Source organism: Sorex fumeus, unplaced genomic scaffold (genome assembly GCF_029834395.1).
Source record: "Sorex fumeus unplaced genomic scaffold, SorFum_2.1 ptg000052l, whole genome shotgun sequence".
Classification (NCBI taxonomy): domain Eukaryota; kingdom Metazoa; phylum Chordata; class Mammalia; order Eulipotyphla; family Soricidae; genus Sorex; species Sorex fumeus.
The window spans coordinates 1,105,684-1,125,107 of record NW_026606109.1 but is presented as its reverse complement, the minus strand read 5'-3'; the positions used below and the strand labels follow the sequence as shown (position 1 = coordinate 1,125,107).

Here is a 19,424-nt window from a genome sequence, read left to right as displayed (position 1 = left end):
TACTCCTGGCGGTGCTCATGGGACCATAAGGGATGCTGGGAATCGAACCAGGTCCGCCACATGCAAGGCAAACACCCTACCCTCTCTGCTATCTCTCCAGCCCAAGGACAGATTATTTTATTTTGTAAAGACTTACGCAAGAATTTGTTTGAACTAGAAGTATGTTGGTTTGTTGATGCTAAGACAGTGGTAGAAATGTGGGTCTTCTTAGATCAGGCTTTGTTTTTACATATATAGTATCGGTGTAATTAGCACTTGGCATATGTGGAAAAGTCAAGTTGGGGAATAGGGGAGAGAGCATTTGTTATTGGAATTGGTTGAGCCAGTCTTATAGGTGGAATGTCTTTAAATCATTATTTGAATTAGTGTATTCAATGATTGTATATATCCGATTCCAAAGGCAGTCACAGATCTGTTCCCATTTGTCTGGAAGTTAGTAGATAAAAGTGGTGCCACTGCTGAGAGCAGCGGTTGTTTTTGTGAACTAATGAAATGTGCTGATAGCGCGTAACCTTTCCAGTTCCCTCTGAAGACTGCTGTGAGTAGATCATGCTGGGTATCAGTTTGATGTCGGCCCAGGTAGTTCTTCTGGGCATCTCCCTGTCAGAGTTACTCTTTGACACAGAGTTACTCTGTGCTGAAGCAGCCGCTGCTGCACACGCACTCCTGCACTCCAGGTCTTTGCATGGATAAATGTGTGGCACGTTTTTCCTGTTCCTATCTGTAAAAGTTGAACTACAGTGATGAAAATGTCGAACTCTTGGGGATGCTGATCGCCAACTGGCGTGTCACTGGGGGGAGCGCACGTGCTGGGGAGAAATGCTTCTAGGGGCACGCGCGAGCAGCAGCTAGAGCCTGTGTAGCTGCGGGCTCCTCCCCCGAAGGAAGGTGTGAATAAGCTGAGGAGAGACTGGAGTGGCCCCTTGGGGGCACGTGCCCCTGTGCCTGTGCCAGGGAGCAGTGCTCTGCCTTCCTGGGCGGGGGAGTGGGCGCCGAGAAGGTCGTGTGTCAAGACTCACTGACGTTGGCAGAGCCCATTCTCAGAAACATCTCGATCTCCTTGTGTGTGTCAGAGCTGTTCCTGGCGTCTGTTCTCAGCGCGTGCCCGAGGAGGAGGGACCAGCGTTCCCTGGAGGGCAGAAGCCGCCTGTCCTCTGCATCTGCACAGGATGGTGGCTGGCTCGGGAGATGGGCTCCCAGCTGGTGAGCCTCATGTCCTGGCTGGCTCAGCCTGGCGCTGTCTTTGTTTGGGCCCCACCTGTGTCTTCCCACAGACACCTGAGCCTTGGGGAACAGGTGCCTGGCTGCCTGGTGTTGCTCTGTTTACGCAGAGTCAGGTGTCTTCTGCTCTTAGCTAGAAACAGGATGGGGGGAGGGGCCACCCAGGAGCCTGGACTGGCCACAGGCTGTCTGGAGACCTGGTACTCAGAGTTCACGCGGATTTCTCAGGGATGAAGAAAGTTCTTGGTCACTTTTGGAAGTCATGAGCCCACGGTCAGTGCCTAGATGTGGGGGTTATAGTTATAGGGCTCTGGAGCGTGGGCCTGTGCTGGAACCTTTGGGAAAGTGATGTGGGGGCAGGCAGCTTGGGGGGTCTGGTCTGATGTGTCTTTCTTCCTGCAGACCCCAGGATGCTGCCGGGCCGGAGCTGACACTGCCCGCGAGCATCGAGTTCCGGGAAAATGGTGAGTGGTGGCCGCCTCAGCCCCCCTGATCACCCACCTCCCTTCCCACCGCTGAGTTTTGTTCCTGTTTGTTTCTCTTTTGAAACTTGTTTCACAGCTGAAGACTCATTTCTCTCCGCCATTATCAACTACACAAACAGCTCAACTGTGCACTTTAAGTTATCGCCGACGTACGTGCTGTATATGGCATGTCGGTATGTACTGTCCAGCCAGTACAGACCTGACGCCAGTGCCTCCGAGCGTCCCCACAGAGTGATTGCCATTGTCAGCAAGATGGTGAGCATGATGGAGAGCGTGATCCAGGTGAGTGTGCCTGATCCCTCTGCACGGCACATGCCCTAGCACCCCCACCCCCTCACTCTTGGGTCTCCTGCCCTGGAAGCTGTGTTGCTTCTGAGGTTGAAAACTGACTCCCGAAAAGACCTTTGCTGTGAATGCTAGCCGTGCACATGTGGATATCACGTCCACAGAAAAGGCCCCTAAAATCGCAGTAGCCTGAGAAAGGACCATATTACTGGGGGTTTTCCTACAATATTGCAAGTAGTTGCTAAGGTGGAGTTTGCATGTCTCGAAGTGAAACATTTCCCGGAATTTTGGGGCATTGTGACACTGCATGATCACAGTGCTCACTGCTTCCAGAACATTCCTGTTCCTCTAGAGAGCCCTTGGCCTGCGAAAAGCTTCTCCCACCTTCTGCCCAAGTGCTTCCCATCCCCTCCATGTGGTGGTGGTGGGCAGCGCTTGCCCTTCCCCCCAGGCCTGCTGCATGCGTGGGAGAGGCCATCAGGTGGCATGGTCCTTCCGTGCTCAGCAGGCACGCTCCTTCTGTGTCTGAGGACCAGGCTGGCTGCCTGCGGGTGGGAGCAGACCACCGCAGCTGTTTCCAGACGTGTGAGGCTCTTGTCTTTAAAGTCCTGGGAAGAAACCGTGCAGGTTTCTCCGTTTTCCCCAGTGGCTTGCCAGTGTTGCTGCTTTCCTTTGGCACTAATGCTGTGACGCCCAGTGCCGTGACATGGTAAACAGTAGCCTTTGATCCGCACAAGATTGCCCAAGGCAGACTTGTATTAGGGTCTCTGCAGAGTTGCCAGAGAAGGTCATGGTCTTTCCAGAGCTTTCCTTTTCTCATGGAGTAGTTTGCTTAGGCGTTTGCTGGAGTCACAGTCCTGTCACCCACGTGAGAGAGCTGCCAGCTGCCCTGGAGACCCTTTGTCAGTGTTTCCCTGTGTGCACGTGGCTCTCCTTTCCCTCCCCACGCTGCCCGACTCTGGGCTCTTGCGATCTCCATGCTCCCTGGAGCGTCCGCATCAGGGAAGGGTCACTGTCCACACAGCCGCTAAGCTTGACCGTGGGCCCCAGGGGTTGGTTGACATCTCCAGCTATCCATGCTAGTGAGTTATTTAAATGCTTTTGTAAAAACCGACTTACAAAAACCGAGAACTAAAGACCGACTACTTTTTAAGTGTTTGAGTACATTTGTAAGCAGTCACCCTTTTCAGTGTTGATTTTTATTGTTTCTGTTGGTTCTGTTGGTCCTGTCTCTTCTGTTGTTCCTGATTGGCCCGGAGACTGGTCTTCCCTGGAGTCCTTTCCAACACTGCCCACGGTGTTGGAGAGGAGAGTGTGGCCTCTTCTTCCCGCATAAGCTCAGGGTTCTCCATGTCATTGGGCCCAGTTACTACGCTGTCATGAGCAACAGGAGTCCTGTCAAGTGTATACTTCCAAATTATGCAGCGCCTGAAGAACGGGGTAGACCTGGGGGAACTTGAGTGTATGTTGTACCTTCATGTTGTACCGTCATGTTTTTTTTTCTTTTTTTTTTTCCTCCAATGGTCATGATTGTTTACAAGTTTCTTTCTCTTGTTCTGCTGGTTTCCCCTCGTCTGTTTTTCTCCAGGAAGTAGACCAGGTTGACCAGGTAGGACCTCCTGCGAGGCTCGCCCCTCGCTGTGTTGGCTTAGCTGAGCCTCTCATGCTGCTTCCATGTCTAAGTACAGTCCTCCCGACTGGACTCAGCAATTGATAACACTCATCTGGCACCTGAGACATGCACTACTAAACCCTTCTCTGACTGTGCAACCTTACCAGCATTTCATAACTCCTGCTTCCTGCACTTCAGTGTGGACATGAAATGACCAACTTCCGTTTCTTCTCTTTATTGTTTTTCCTTGGTTGCTATTCTTGGGATCTCATCTGAGGTTGCCTGGCCTGCACATGTGGTCGGGAAGTGATGCGATAGATCAGTACTCGATAACAAGTTGCTTGGTGTTTGCACCAGTGACTGTGTATCAGGGTGGCTGTGGGTCCCATAGGTGTCTGCGCACCACACAGATTACCAGATACTGCGGAGTTTGCAACTTGGAGTTGTCCTATCGCATCCCGCCATGATTTCTCTGCCCATACTGGTGTCCTGGCCCGAGGGGGGGGGGTCGTGGCTGTGTCCTCTTTCCTCAGACAAAGCTGTGTGGAGCTTTCCGTTCCCCCTGCGGAGGACCACCCAAGTTCCTCTGCAAGTGTCTGGTATCTGTAGGCAATACCTTGGTGAGAGGGGAAGGTACTGGTCTGTCTTCAGCAGCTTCTCAAGAACAGTTCTTGTGGTTTTCCTGGTCCCAGTGTCACCCCCGCACCTCACAGAAGTGCCTTCTGTCTACAGAAGCAGAAGAATATCGCAGGGGCGCTTGCTTTCTGGATGGCGAATGCCTCCGAGCTTCTCAACTTCATCAAGCAGGACCGGGACCTCAGTCGCATCACCGTGGACGCCCAGGACGTGCTTGCGCACCTGGTGCAGATGGCCTTCAAGTAAGGGAGCTGCCAGTGTTCTCACGCGGTTCACAAAGCGAGCGTGAAGGTTTCTCTTTACCCCTGCCATAGACGGAAGCCAGGAGGCATAAATATGTGCCAAGTTTGTTGACATTTAGTACGTTGAATTCAGTGATGATACATATCAAGAACTTTGCGGTTAAGACTTAGCATTTTTGAATGGACCGAAGTTCTGAACAGTACAAATTCTGTCTTTTTTGATACCGTGTTCATGCTGGGTTTCTTAGAGCTGCTGCTTTCTTTCAGGTACCTGGTTCACTGCCTCCAGTCAGAATTGAATAACTATATGCCAGCATTTCTGGATGACCCTGAAGAGAACAGTTTGCAAAGACCAAAAATCGGTTAGGAGCCCTCTCTCCGCCACTCTACTTTCTGCTCTCCTGCCATGCAGCTCGTGTGAGGGGAGGGAAAATGGGTTTACCTTCGGATGAGGACCAGTGCTGTCCTGGGGTGGGTTGTGTATTCGGGACCCTTCAGGCAGCCTGGCTTAGGTGTGTCCCCCCACAGGGTAGGTCCCACTCACAGCCCGCCTCTCTGTCCTGCAGATGATGTCCTGCACACGCTCACGGGGGCCATGTCCCTGCTGCGCCGCTGCCGTGTCAACGCTGCCCTCACCATCCAGCTCTTCTCTCAGCTCTTCCACTTCATCAACATGTGGCTCTTCAACAGGCTGGTCACCGACCCTGAGTCGGGGCTGTGCTCGCACTACTGGGGGGCCATCATCCGCCAGCAGCTGGGCCACGTGGAGGCCTGGGCCGAGAAGCAGGGTCTGGAGCTGGCAGCCGACTGTCACCTCAGCAGGATCGTGCAGGTGGGCGGTGGCGTGGTGTAGACAGTCTTGTCAGCCTGGGCTTGGGCAGGGCCACTCCCAAGTCTGGCCAAGGGGGCGTGGGACTACCCAGATGCCTGTCCCTCTGTGCTGGAGGCCTACCTCGCCCCTGTCATCAGAGCAGCAGGCTCAGGAGAGTGTTTCTGCTCTGTCGGGCCTGGGGCTCTGGTCGTCGCTGCTGCCTGGAGGCACAGGTGTCCAGCCCCTCCTTGTCTCCTCTGGTGCTGCTGCATCCCTTTGTCCATTTCTCTGATACCTGCAACCTCCTTGTTACCTGATGACTTCTGTCAAAACCCAGTCTTCGAATGAGGGCGACTTCTGGGTGTTCTGTGGAGGGTGTCCCCACCAGACGTTGGGAACTCAGTTCACCCCAAAGGAGGAGCACTGGGGAGGTAGATTCCGGAAGGAACCTTTGATGGCCATTACGGGCCTACGTGCAGCTCTCTGGTGAGCTCCTCCAACACGGAGCAAACATTGATGGTAGGGCACAAAGAGGAAGTGAGGGCCCCGTCAGGGCCGGGAGAGGGGCAGTAGGCAGACAGAGCATCCCTGCTTGGTCTAGGCCCGCCGTGGGCTTCAGGAGCAGCCCACCCCGGCTAGCCGTGACACGATGGCTGTGGTGGCCGAGGCAGCTCCCGTGTCCTCACAGTCCTTGCCTCTTAGACCTTGTGGAGAAGAGGCTGTGGGTTACAGAAATGTTCCCATGGGGGACACAGGCCACTGTTGGGTGATTGGGGGTGTAGTTTGTGCTTTCTTCACAAAGGGCTTGATCTCATTATGCATCTGTTTCCTGTGGAGGCCATCTCAGATCCGTCTGGCTGGGATTGGTGTTGGTTCCATTCTTGGGCCGGGGACCCTAGAGCTCTGTGACTCCTGCTCTGGCTCCCCAGAGGCGGCCAGTGTCAGTGTGTGCCTCTTCCCGTCACCAGGCCACCACTCTGCTCACCATGGACAAGTACACATCCGAGGATATCCCTGCCATCAACAGCACCTGCTTTAAGCTGAACTCGCTGCAGCTGCAGGCTCTGTTGCAGAATTACCACTGTGCGCCCGATGAGCCCTTCATCCCCGGGGTGAGTGGACACGGGGATGGGGGAGGGCGTGCAATGCAGGCGGGGCCTGAGCCGCAGCCGGCTCTGAGAGCGGAAGCTGCAGGGCACTGAGTGGACAGGTCCTTGCCAGCAGATGGCGTTCTTGGAGGAGTGCTGAAAGGACTCTGAGAAGGAAGTCAGAATTGCTCCGGGCTCAGGGAGATGGGCTGGGGACTCAGGGCGCGGGAGTGAGCAGGTTCCTGCCAGCAAACAGGGAACTTGGATGAGTCCTGAAAGGACCCAGGAGAGGCGGCCAGGGAGTACCCGGCACTCACACGGACCCAGCGACCTGAGAGTGCTGCCCCCCTCTGGCAGGGTGGCTGGGGCGGGGTTCCCCCACGGACCCAGCCCTGCACAGGGAGATCCAATGGGCAAACCCAGATTCTTGAACTCTTCTGCCTTCCTCTCTCTGGAAAGCCACAGAGGGGGCAAGGGGGCCCACTGGCTCTGCCCTCACTGCTGCTCATCATTCCCAACAAGCACCACACAGCCTGAGGGCCAGCAAGCAGACAGCTGAGGGCGCTGGCTCCCAAGAGCACACGGTAGGGTCAGGCATGGTGTGGTCACACGGAGCGCCCTGCAGCCAGCAGCTCCAAGAAGTCACTTCAGTGACAGCTTCCTCTGGGGAGGAGCCTGCTCCAGGGCCTGGGGAGGAGTCTGCTCTCTCACCTAGGGAGGAGCTGTTCTAGAGCCCGGGGTGGAGCTTGCTGTGCTGTGGTATGTGATTGTAACAACAGTTTAGACCAGCCCGTCCAGAAACCTGTAACTGAGAAAGCAAGTCTGGAAGCTGCCGCTAGAGATGTATTCGGGTTTATGCAAGGGAAAAGGGGTGACGTTGGGGAAGGGCCAAGCACCCTCTTTGGCGATGGGGCTTGTGTTGAGGAGCCTCTGTGCACAGTGTGCCCGTTGCTTGCCTAACCCCCTTCCTTGTAGGGTTGGACTTGTGGTGCATGTGGGCGACTGCCTCTGGCTGCTTGCGTGGCCCCACTTTGACCTCTGATCCGGTTCCCAAGCAGGATCTGATTGAGAACGTGGTGGCCGTGGCAGAGAACACGGCCGATGAGCTGGCCCGCAGCGACGGCCGGGAGGTGCAGCTGGAGGAGGACCCCGACCTGCAGCTGCCCTTCCTGCTGCCTGAGGACGGCTACTCCTGTGATGTCGTCAGGAACCTCCCCAGCGGCCTGCAGGAGTTCCTGGACCCTCTGTGCCAGCGCGGTGAGCAGGGGAGGGGCAGAGTGTTTCCTGGGGCCAGCGTCCTTCCAGGAGGGGGACCGAAACAGACCTCAGGAGGGTCAGAGCCAAGGCCTGTCCTCGGGGTGCCGCGCTGTCCTGGTCTCCCGGACTTGCTGTAGCCAGTGGCTGCGGCTGCTCTCCTCCTGTGGATGCCGCGAGCCTGCCTGCCGCGCGCCGCCTTACTCTGGGGGCCTGCGGGCAGCCCAGCAGTATTGCTGCGGAAGGTCCCTGACGGGGGAGGGTGCTGTGGGGCTTGGGGAGCTGTGGGTTAGGGTGCTGTGGGGTTTGGGCTGCTATAGGACTTGGCCTCACAACCTGCCACGCGTGTCCTTGTTGGGGGTCTCTGTGAAATTCCGGGGTGGAGCACAGCACAGCCTTGGGAGAGAAGGCGAAGCGCAGTTCCACTTGCTACTTTCTTGATAATGGGACTCAGACGAGCCGAAAACAGACCCAGAGTTTGGGACTCTGCTTGACACGCCGTTGCTGGCACTTCCTGAACTCACTGGAAGTTGGGTTCAGGTGGGTGACTGCGCCTCGGCAGTGGGCTCTGCCTTCAGCGCTTTCCCTCTGCCGCAGGGACTAGCTTGTCTTCCTCTGGGGTTTTGGCTGGGAGCAAGGCTCAGGCTCTTTTCACAGTGGCCCCTCCTGCAGCGTCAGGTGTTCTCTCCGGCACGAGAGCTATGTCTGCAGGGGTGGTTCAGTCAGGGAGGGCTGGAACTGGACCCCGGGCAGAAGAATGACAGGAGCTCCCAGCTCAGGGGCCTGGCAGTGGGAGTCCTCTGTCAGTAGCAAGGAGGTGGTGGTCAGTTCTGTCACATGCAGCAGGAGCCCTTCCTAGTTAACCCTGTCCTCACGGGCACCAGTGATGTCTGTGACATCTGTGCTTCTGCCACTGACCCGTGGCCCAAGTCTCAGGATGGCACCAGAGAGCCCGCCTGTGGAACGTGGGCTGGAGTTCCAGTCTCGTGGGCAGCACACACCCTGAAAGCCAGTCTGCTGAGGCGCCCTCTGGTGCCAAAGGTCAGAGAACCTTGGAGAATAATCACAGGTCTGGCTCAGCGGAGAGCGGCTCACTTGGGAGTGATGAGGCTTGTTCAGGACAGATGTCTTCTTCCTGTGTAGAATGCTCAGGCGTATGTCTGTCTTGCCATGCCTGGCACTGCTGCATCCACAGCATTACTAACTGTGGATGGTGGGAAGATTGAGCAGACGCTTCAGAGGGGCTGATCCCACTCAGAGTACTGGCAGAGTCCCTGGAGGGACACAGGCTGACAGCTGTCCTTCCTTTGTGTCACTGGTTACTTTTCCTTGTCGAGTCTTTGCCTCCTTGATCTATCTGGCAGTGAATGAGGACTTTGAAAGTCTCTTACTATTACTGAGTTGCTGTCAGTAGCTTCCTTCATGCCCATTTGCATTGTTTTGAATTCTCTGTGATCCATCGTTATGTGCATCGTTATGTTTAAGAGTATAAGTTTTTTTTTTTTAACTTTTTTATTGAGTCACTGTGAGATAGACCACTACAAAGCTATTCATGATCGGATTTCAGTGAGTGTGAGTCTTCTACATGCATCAGTTCCTTAGTCATTAAGAAATGACCATCTCCTCTGTTGGGGGCCAGGGTGAAAGTATAAAGGGTAAGGCACTTGCTTTGCATGTGGCCGACCAACGTTTGATCCTGTCCTCCCCATATGGTCCCCAGAGCACCACCAAGAGCGAGCTCTGAGTGAAGAGCCAGGGGAAAGCCTTGAACACTGCCGTGAGGCCCCAAAACCAAGAAAGGAAGGTTTTAAAATTTGAAGTCTGTGTTGTCTGATAGAAGTATGGCCTCCCCGGCCTTTTTCAGGGCATTGCTTGCCTGTAAGCTTGTTTTCCAGCCTTTGATTTTGAGTATTTACCATGATGGTTCAGACATCTCTTATAGGCAGCAGAAAATTAACTTTAGTTTTCTGATCCATTATTCCATTATGTCTCTTAATTGGTCAGGCCATTGACATTGAGTGAGATTAAAATAAAGGTTTTTTTTTTTCTTTTTATTAGTGAAAAGGTAAAGGTAAAGGCCCTCCCGTTGATCATCGATTTGCTTGAGCGGGCCCAGTAACATCTCCATCATGAGACTTGTTGTTACTGTGTTTGGCATATCGAATACGTCACGGGGAGCTTGCCAGGCTCTGCCGTGCGGGCGAGATACTCTCGGTAGCTTGCCGGGCTCTCCGAGAGGGGCGGAGGAATCGAACTCGGGTCGGCCATGTTGGCTGCGTGCAAGGCAAATGCACTACCGCTGTGCTATATCGCTCCAGCCGGCTTTTGTTATTATATAGTATGTTATATATAATAGCTTACTATATTTTGATATATATTTTTTATCATATATAACATATATAACATTATATATAAATTGAATCACCATGAGAGATACAGTTACAAAGCTTTCATGATTAGATTTTAGTCATACAATATTAGAACATTTTATATATTTTAATGAGAAAAAAACTTAGATGACACTAAAGTTCTAATGGCTGAAGCGATAGCACAGTGGTAGGGCGTTTGCCTTGCACGCAGCCAACATGGCCGACCCGAGTTCGATTCCTCAGCCCCTCTCGGAGAGCCCGGCAAGCTACCGAGAGTATCTCGCCCGCACGGCAGAGCCTGGCAAGCTCCCCGTGACGTATTCGATATGCCAGACACAGTAACAACAAAGTCTCCAATGGAGACGTTACTGGGCCCGCTCGAGCAAATCGATGATCAACGGGACGGCCTTTACTTTACTTCACTTTATTAGTGAAACACCATGAGGTACAGTTGTTGATTTACAAATTTTTGTGCTTGGGTTTCGATTATACAATGATCAAATACCCATCCCTCCACCAGTGCCCATTTTCCACCACCATGGATAATATCCCTCCCACCCCCATCCCCCCCATCCCACCCTGCCTCTGTGGCAGGGCATTCCCTTGTGTTCTCTCTCTCCTTTTGGGTGTTGTGGTCTGCAAAAGAGGCATTGAGTGACAAACATGTTCAGTCCATAGTCTACTTTTGACATGCATCTCCCCTCCTGGGAGGATCCTCCAAACACCCTTTATTTGGTGCTCCCTTCTCTATCTGAGCTGCCCTTTCCCCTAGAATGCCCGCCTGGCCTCTTAAGCTATGGAGTGATTACTCCTGGTGCTGATCTCAGCTATTCTTGGGTATTAATCTCATACTTTGTTACTTTATATCCCCCAGATGAATGCAGTCTTTCTATGTCTATCCCTCTCTTTCTGACTCATTTCGCTTAGCATGATACTTTCCATATTGTACCACTTGTATGTAAATTTCATGACTTCATCTTTTCTAACAGCTACATAGTACGCCATTGTGTAGATGTACCAAAGTTTCTTTAACCAGTCATCTGTTCTTGGGCACTCAGGTTTCTTCCAGTTTCTGGCTATTGTAAAGAGTGCTGCAATGGACAAACAAGTGCAGATGTCACTTCGACTATACATTTTTGCCTCTCTGGGATATATTCCCAGGAGTGGCATTGCTGGGTCAAATGGGAGCTCAGTTTCTAATTTTTTGAGAAATGTCCATACTGTTTTCCAGAAGGGCTGAACCAGTGGACATTCCCACCAACAGTGAAGGAGTGTCCCTTTCTCGCCACATCCGCGCCAGCATCAGTTGCTTTCGTTCTTTTGAATGTGGGCCAGTCTCTGAGGTGTGAGATGGTATCTCATTGTGGTTTTGATCTACATCTCCCTGATGATTAATGATGTAAAGCATTTTCTCATGTGCTTTTTTGCCATTCGGGGGTTTATTGTCATCATTTTATAGAAATTAATGTATGTTAGTCTTATCTTTTCTCTTAAAGAAGTTTTCTTTATGCATTTTGCAAAACTGACTTCAAGGCTATGATCTTTTTAAGGCACTGCTTGTCAGTAAGCTTTGTACCATTCCTTCCAACTGGAATGATAATCTCGTGGAGAGGATATTCTTGGTGACGGTCATTTCATTGCATGTTCTTACTATGCCCTGCCATTCTCTTCTGGCCCATTGAGTTTCATTTGATAGACCTGCTGTGAATCTTACGGGAGTTCCTTGTATGTCAGTCCCTCCTTTGATCTCACTGCTTTCTGTATTTGATCTCCGTCTTTGGCTTTCATCATTTTGATTATGACTTGTCTCAGAGTTTTTCTATTTGGGTTTGTTTTTGCTGGAACCCTTTGGGCTTCTTGGATCTCAGGGCAGGTCACTCTGGGAAAGTCATATTTTTGTAGACATTTTGTTTTGGTGCCATTCCCAGCAGTGCTCAGGGCTTTTTCCTGACTCTGTACTGATGGGTCACTCCTGGATAGGGTGCTGGGGTCAAACCCAGGTCAGCCCTGTGCAAAGCAGGCACCCCACCCGCCCCACTATCTCCCTAGCCCCCAGCTCCAAGAGATTCTCATCTGTGATTTATTTCACAAGTGCATTTTCATCAGATTCACTTTTCTCTTCCCCAGGAACTTTGGTGCTCATAATGTTACTCTTGACTTCATCCCATAGCTTAATGGTTTGCTGTTTATTCCTTTGTATATGTGTTCACATCTTTTGTTTTCTAGAGGTTTCTGTCATCTCATCTTGGATTTTTTCCCCTCAGCTGTTATTACTCTGCTGCTGAGGCCTTCCATTGAGTTTATTTTGCCATTCATACTCTAGTTCTTTCACTTTTGACTGTTGTTTTCTCAGTTCTGCTCTCATACTATCTTTTACTTTATGATGGCCTGTATCTTCGTTTCTCTGTACTCACTAAACATCCTCTTTCTGGTGTCCTAAAGGCATGTCTGAGAGGTCAGCGAGTTGGTTTGTACTGGTCGAGTGAAGGTATTCTGTGCTGAACCTTCACTCTGAGCTTGGGGGGTCTCCGATGCAGCGTCCCATTGTGTCTGCTCTGCCGGGGTGAATCTGTGTTGTTCACCCCTGTGTGAGTTCTCTGAGGGGCTGGGCTGTGTGCTGCTCTTTGCCTTCCCTGCTGGTCCTCACCCAGTGACTCTTTTCCCATTTTTGGTTTGCGATTTGGAGGCTTGGTGTGTGTCATGGGGCTACTCCCTTCCTCTCCTCAGGCTATGATTTAAGGTTCTCCGGTTTGGTTGGTTTTGTTTCTGGACCACACCCCGTGGTGCTCAGGGCCTACTTCTGGCTCTGCACTCAGGAATCACTGCTGGAGGACTTTGGGGTCCATACGGGGTGCCGGGGAGCAAACCCTGGTGGGCCGTGTACTAGACAAGCACCCTTCCACTGTACTCTCCCTCCAGCCACAGGGCGGTATGGTTCCTTAGCTCCATTACTGCCTTTTTTTCTTTTTCCTCCTTTTTGGGTGACACCCGGTGATGCACAAGGGTTACCCCTGGCTCTGCACTCAGGAATTACCCCTGGCGGTACTCAGGGGACCATATGGGATGCTGGGATTTGAACCCGGGTCGGCCGCGTGCAAGGCAAATGCCCTACCCGCTGTGATATTGCTCCAGCCCTCACCACTGCCTTTTGAGAGCTTTCTATGGGATAGGTGAACGGAGCTCAAGTAAGATAGTAATAGCATGAAGTCCTTGGTGGTGACCAGAGTTCCGAGAGTGTGGGTTCCTCACAGGAAGACAGAGTGTGGGCAGTGTGAGGTGTGATGAGTGCAGCTTACATGGCCACACAGTGCAAGGTACAGGGAGCAGCAGGCAGCATCAGAGGTGCAGGTTATGGATGTGGGCCACCACCTCAGTGTGGAGGTGGCCAGGACCCAGGTGAAGGGGAAGGGAAGAGAATCCACGGCCAAAAAGACCCCAGGAGTATCAGCCAGGAGGTTGGTGTCCCCTTGAGAACGGTGTGTCTGTGGCCTGCAGAGATTGAGCCTTGCTTCTGATGGCCAGTTGCTTGTTTTCTCTTCAGGGTTTTGCAGGTTGATTCCTCACACACGATCGCCGGGCACGTGGACAATATACTTCGAAGGCGCAGATTACGAGAGCCACCTCACACGGGAGAGTGCAGAACTGGCAAGTGCCGGGGCTGGGGAGGGCGTCTGCTCGGGGTGGAACCAGCCCTTTGCTGAGGCACGAGAGCTGTGCATTCCCAGCTCAGAGCCGCCTTTCCATAGACAGGCCGCGAAGATGGTAACATGGGGGACCAGAGAAGAGCCCAGGGAGTAAGGCTCTGGTCTTGCACACACCTAGCTCTAGTTTTAAGTCTTGCATCGTGTGGTCCCTCGAGCACTGCCAAGCAGTCGTAGCCCTGAGACAACACTGAGTTAGCTCAGCTTTCCTCTCTCCATGAAAAAGGTACCTTTAAAAATCGTGAGTGTAAGTGCATGTTCTAAATACACAGGAAAACGGCAGCCTGTTTCGCTGCAAAATTTCACCACAACAGTTTTTTTTTCCTTATTGTTACCTTTGGGCCACAGCCATGTGATGCTTGGGGCCTTGTCTCAGCTCTGTGCCCAAAGGACCATATGGTGCCGGAGATTGAACCCAGGCATCTCAGCGGAGCTTGTGTTCAGCCGCGTGAGCTCTCTCGCACGCAGTTTTGTCTTTGGCAGAAACGCATCTGTTTTGTGCTTGGTTTCCTTCTGAGTACTGAGAGCTGAGTTTTTCCACTGATGAAGCTTTGTAATTCAGGGCTTCTTCAGCGTCTCTCATTCACAGTGACTGCTTTTCGCTGGGTGATGTGCCTGAGCAGTCCTGCGAAAATGCCTAGGATCCTGACATGGCACTTTTAAAATCATTTTTAGTCATTGTGCAATCAGAAGCCTTTCACAATCGCCAAACTTTTTGCGACCCCCACCCTTAGTATATTGAGCCCATGTGGGGTTGCAGCCCTGTGCATGGAACAAAGCTGGTAAACAGTGGGTGCTCTTGTTTGTGGCGCAGCCCGGGTATGAAGCAGGGCTGAGTGAGCAGTTGAATGCTTTCGTTCATAGCTTAGAGCAGAGTGCGAGCCTGGTGCATGCAGGTACGTGCGGTGTGTGCTGGCTGCCCTGTTGGCTCAGCCGAGCAGGTTCGAACAGGTGTACGATGACCAGGAGGAGCTGTGGCCTTCCATCTGGGGAGTAAACCTTTGTTCTTCCCTTTAGGCCCAGCCTCTGAGGAAAGAGCCGGAAATCATCACCGTGACCCTGAAGAAGCAGAATGGAATGGGACTGAGCATCGTGGCGGCCAAGGTAGGCCTCAGCATGCATGTGCACGTGGCCCAGGTGTCCAGGCCTGCGTGCTGAGTGCAGGTGCGCAGGGGTGAGAGCGAGAGCCATAGCAGACCCTGACGGCCTCCAGGGGCCGGGCCTCAGGGCGCCTGCATGTGCAGGTCTCCCGCTTTGGTCGGTCAGATTTCCGCTCTGTGCCTGGGAACTCCTCCTGGCCGCATTGAGCGTTTGATCCCGAGTGTGTGACCAGCACCCACCTCTGCGTCACCCGAGCGCCCCCTCCTGTTCCGGACTCTGCTCCCTGCAGAGGGTTAGCAGTTCCTTGTGAGAGAACGGCAGATGCAGAAGCACGACATCAGACCTGCCGCGTGCTTGGCTGTAGTGCGTGCTCCTTGGCACTTCTTGCTTGTCCCCCAGACCCCGGGTGGGCATGACCAGTGGCCTGGAGAGTGCTGTGTCCTTGCCTCTGCGGGCTGTGGAGGGTGCTGGCGTCCCTCTGGCCTGCTTGTGCACAGCAGGCGTCCTGCAGACTGGAGGGCAGCCCCGCACCATGTGGGCCGAGGCTGCACCTCGTGCTCGCCCAGGGCTGTGTCCATGAGAACAGTGGACCTGGTCAGAGGAAGCGGGCATGTCGCGCGCGGGCAGCACAGCATCTGCTGACAGGATCCGGAGGGCAGGGCGCAGAGCGGCTGGTGGGTCCTTTGGAGAGCCTGGGGCAGCAGTGGGGTTCTGAGGGAGCCCGCCAGGGAAGCCAGAGCCCCTGGCTGGCAGAGGCTGGCAGGGGTGTCTCTGCACGGAAGCCATAGCCGTGCGCTGCTGTGGGCGTGCGCATGCGCCCGTCTTGCCTCCCTGAGCTGTCCAGGCCCTGCCGGCACAGCCCCCTCAGGCCAGGGCTGCTGTGTGCTTGCTGTGGCCCTCTGGACACAGCCTCCACCCCAGCTTCTCTGGCATCAGAGCTGAGAACTGAGCGGCTGTGGGAGGTGGAAGTCAGGGGCCCGATGCCACCCCACAGGGAAGGTGGGTGGAGGGAGAAGCCAGGTCCAGAGGGGAGCGTTTCCCTGTGATCTGGTTTCCCGCCTGGGAGAGAAGCCTCTGTGGCAGGACGGGGCAGTGGAACGCACTGCCCTTGGTGGGGGCTGCGGGCTCCACATCCCGGTGCCGTGCCGTTGGGTGCTGGAAGTGGGTTCAGTGGTACCACCCCCCTTCCTGACCCGACAGTGGATCTTGTCAAGGCTCCACCTCTTCTGGATTCTGGTCTTTGCAGACATTTCCCGAGGAGCAGCGTGGGTTCCTCTGGGGCAGGGTACAGCGACAGAAAAGAATTCGCTGGGGGTCCTGTCTGTAGAGGGGGTTGTGTCCTCTGCCCGAGGGGCTGTGCACCCAAGGCTGGACCCCAGAGCGCCCATACCCTTCGGGGAGCCACTTGTGGAGCTGGGCTCAGGCAGGCAAGCTGGCACCGCGGGCAGAGGTCGCCTGACCTGGTTCTTCCCTCGCGAGAGCCCCACAGAGGCTGGGCCCAGTGAAGGCCAGTGAAGGAGCCTGGCCATACTCTGGCTTCCGGTGGTCAGGGCACATGTGACTCCACTCTGGAGCCCGGGGCAGGGCCTTGGCAGGCCGGCCAGCCGGCCAGCCCAGGAGTTGGCAGGCTGGCACAGGGCAAAGGGCTTTCTGTGGTGGGTCGTCTGTCTCCCACCTTGAGGGTGCCATCTCAGCCCCTTGCCACCGATGCGTCTCATCTGCCAGGCTCTGTTCCTGGGGTTTTTGGGGGCCACCTGTGGCATTCCCCAGGGACTGCCAGGTGCCAGGTGGACACGGTATCAGTCTCAGGCAGAGAACAGAGAAGTGGTGGGTAACTTCCATGAGCTAGTGCTGAGGTTGGCACCGAGAGGTGCCTGGGAGCCCCTTCCACCAGACCTTGGGCAGACCCGGCCACCCTGGGACTGAGTTGTCTCCATTCGGCCCGCGGGCTGTGAGTGAAGCATTCCGAAGCCCTGTCCTGGGCCGTGTTCCCAGAGGGGCGGCTCTGGGGTCTGGCCTTGGGTCCGGGGGTGCCTTCTGCTGGTTAGAGAAGGGAGAGTGATTCTTTCCGGAATGGGCGTGGGGCAGGGAGGTGTGGCCCGCTGCCCGGGAGGAAGGAGCTGTAGGCCCCTTCTCAGAGCGGCCCTGCACCTGTCAGAAACGCGGGAGCGGGGTCTCCGGCCTTGCTGCTCCCCGCACCTGTGGCTCCGAGGGGCAGCCTGGCTGCAGGCCGTGGAGTACGGAGCCCGGTGAGGTGCTGAGAGCAGCTGGGCCGGCCACTCGGGCAGGTCCTGCTCCGCCTCTGGCCGTTGCAGCCTGCACCTGCGGCTCGAACCTGTTCCTGCGCCCTGGAGCTCTGTCCTCTGCCCTCCTCCCAAGGGTCGCCATGTGGAAGCCCCGTCTGGCGGCGCGCGTGGTCTGGGCTGGCCTGCCCCTTCCTGTGTCGGTGTGGCCTTCTGCTCCGAGCCTGGCCCTCGTTTCCTGCTGCCCCTGTTCTATGAAATCCAGATGCTTGGAACAGTCTCTGGGTGTGGTTCACTTTTTAAAACATTGCCGTGGGGGACATTTCGTCTGCTACTTCTTGCTCGTCTGCGGGACGGCCTGGTGCTTCCTGTTTACTCTGGATTCCAAAACTACAAACAGTTGCCTTCTTTTTGTTTTTCCAGCTCTTTTTAAACTTTAATAAAGTGCAAGTGAGGAAAGCCAGAGCTGCTGGGTTTCGCAAGCGCAGAGCATTGCCTTGGTCTGTTTGCGCTGATAAGTGCCGCCCCATGCCCCGCGCCGCGCAGACTGCTGGAAATACCGGCTTGGAGGACCAGCTGTGTCGTGGTGTGGAAACGCGGAGGGCGGCGCGGCTGCTGGTTTCGGTTCGAGAAGTTGTGTGGCAGAGATCACAATGTGGTTCTCTGTGGTCGGGAGGCTGGAGCAGGCGGTGAGTGCTGGGGCGCTGGCCCGGGGCGTTGCACGGCTCTGGGAGCCCGAGAATGCCTTTCCTCCCGCGGCCACTTGCTCCAACCTGTCGATCATTAACGCTCATGAGGCAACTCCCCGCGGAGCCAGGAGCCAGCCGCGCAGCCCTCCCAGAGCCGAGACAGGCCGCCTCTGTCTGCTCTCCTACCGGAGACACCGGCTGCGGTGGAGGAGGGGGCTGCCCTGGCTGCGGCGTCCTGTCGGGTTTTCTAGAAGTAAAGGTAGAAAGGACACTTGATAAAGCACGTGGGATCATCATCTTGCTTCAAAATGACCAGCTGAGCAGTGTGGAACAGACTCTAGTCTGGGCCTTTCAGCTCGCTGTCCTGTTTAAGTCCTTAAATTTTCCTTGGCTTGGAGCAAGGATTCTGTTCCTGAAAGCAGTGAGGTGGAGTTGGGAGCACTCCGCGCCTGTGGTGTGCTCGCCCTGGCCCTGGCCAGCCCACACAGGTGTAGTTGTCAGAGGGCTCCGAGGTTGGCAGTTCCTCTGCATGAACAGAGCCACCTTCTGCCACGCTGGAGGAAATGGCCTTGGCCCTGCATGCTTGTTTGTTAGGAGTGGAAAGATTTTAGCAGAAAACCGTAAGAACTGTTCTTGTTGGAAAAAGGCGAGTGTGACTTGTGTGGAAGTGGGCGTGAATTTTGCTGTGGCCTGTTGTGTGTCCTGTCGGGTCAGACTGCAGGGTCAGTTCCAGACTCTGTAGAAACTGGTCACCCTTGCAGTCTGCAGGGACCTGATGGGGCAGTTGACAGGCTGGGGATCATACCTCCCTGGCCCTCTGTGGTGTGTCCGAGAGCTCGCTCAGATACCTCAGAGTCTTCTTTAGTACTGCGTGCCCCCTGTGGGGAGGGGAGAAAATATGGGGGGGGGGGGGCGCAGGGTTGCTTTTGTTCTGGGGTCCCGGAAGCGGACAAGCTCGACCTGTCATGTGGGAGCCCAGCGCAGAGTCTGCCCAGGGCTTTACCTGCGTTTGCAGAGTGAGGGGGATGTTTGTGGAGCCTCTGGGGAGAGCACACTGCCTCCAGCTTGACTTTCTCTGTCTCCCCTGGGAAGGTGTGGGGAAGGTGTGGGGCAGGGTCGGGGGTGATGAGCAGTGGGACTGAGCTGATGGCTGGGCCAGTACCTGCACTGCACAGGGTCCCACCTCCCCCTCAGGCAGCTAGCAGACTGCACCTGAGCCCCTTGATCAGTGCATGGTGAGAACCACGAACAGCCTCCCCCGTGCCCGCAGTCTTGAGAGCTGTGGTTCCCACGGGGTCTCAAGAGCTGTGGCCTCAGGCAGGGTTGAGGGCCACCCGCTGCAGGAAGGACAGCCAGTGCCAACTCGTCCTGCTCAGGAGGAGACAGGACATGTGGAGTAAAATGTCCTTAAGCAAACAGGAAAGAGAAAAGGCCTGTGCGTGGAGGGAGCAACCGGTAGGATGCAGTGCTCTGGACTTTGAACTTCAGCTCTTCCTTGTCCTCTCCGTGGGCTTTGAACCTGCTCAAGTTTCTCTCCCGTGCACTCCTCCCTTGTTCTATGGGGCTGGGCCACTCAGGGCTCCACTTGGCCTCGGTCCCGAATCTCCCAGGGGGAAGGGGGGGCGGGGGCGGGGGTGGTCCAGCCTGTGCACTTTGGGGCTCCTTTGGCTGGCGGCAGGGAACTTCC

At 54.9% G+C, this 19,424-nt stretch overlaps 1 protein-coding gene across 1 annotated transcript in view; it reads left to right on the top strand.

Moving 5' to 3' along the window:
* The window catches only part of AFDN (afadin, adherens junction formation factor), a 98,323-nt gene that overhangs the window by 55,104 nt on the left and 23,795 nt on the right, over positions 1-19,424 (top strand). The window contains 9 exon segments of the mRNA XM_056124888.1: positions 1,624-1,685; positions 1,783-1,988; positions 4,336-4,481; positions 4,749-4,843; positions 5,048-5,313; positions 6,261-6,404; positions 7,439-7,637; positions 13,545-13,648; positions 14,722-14,808. Coding sequence (XP_055980863.1) covers positions 1,624-1,685; positions 1,783-1,988; positions 4,336-4,481; positions 4,749-4,843; positions 5,048-5,313; positions 6,261-6,404; positions 7,439-7,637; positions 13,545-13,648; positions 14,722-14,808 — 1,309 coding nt within the window.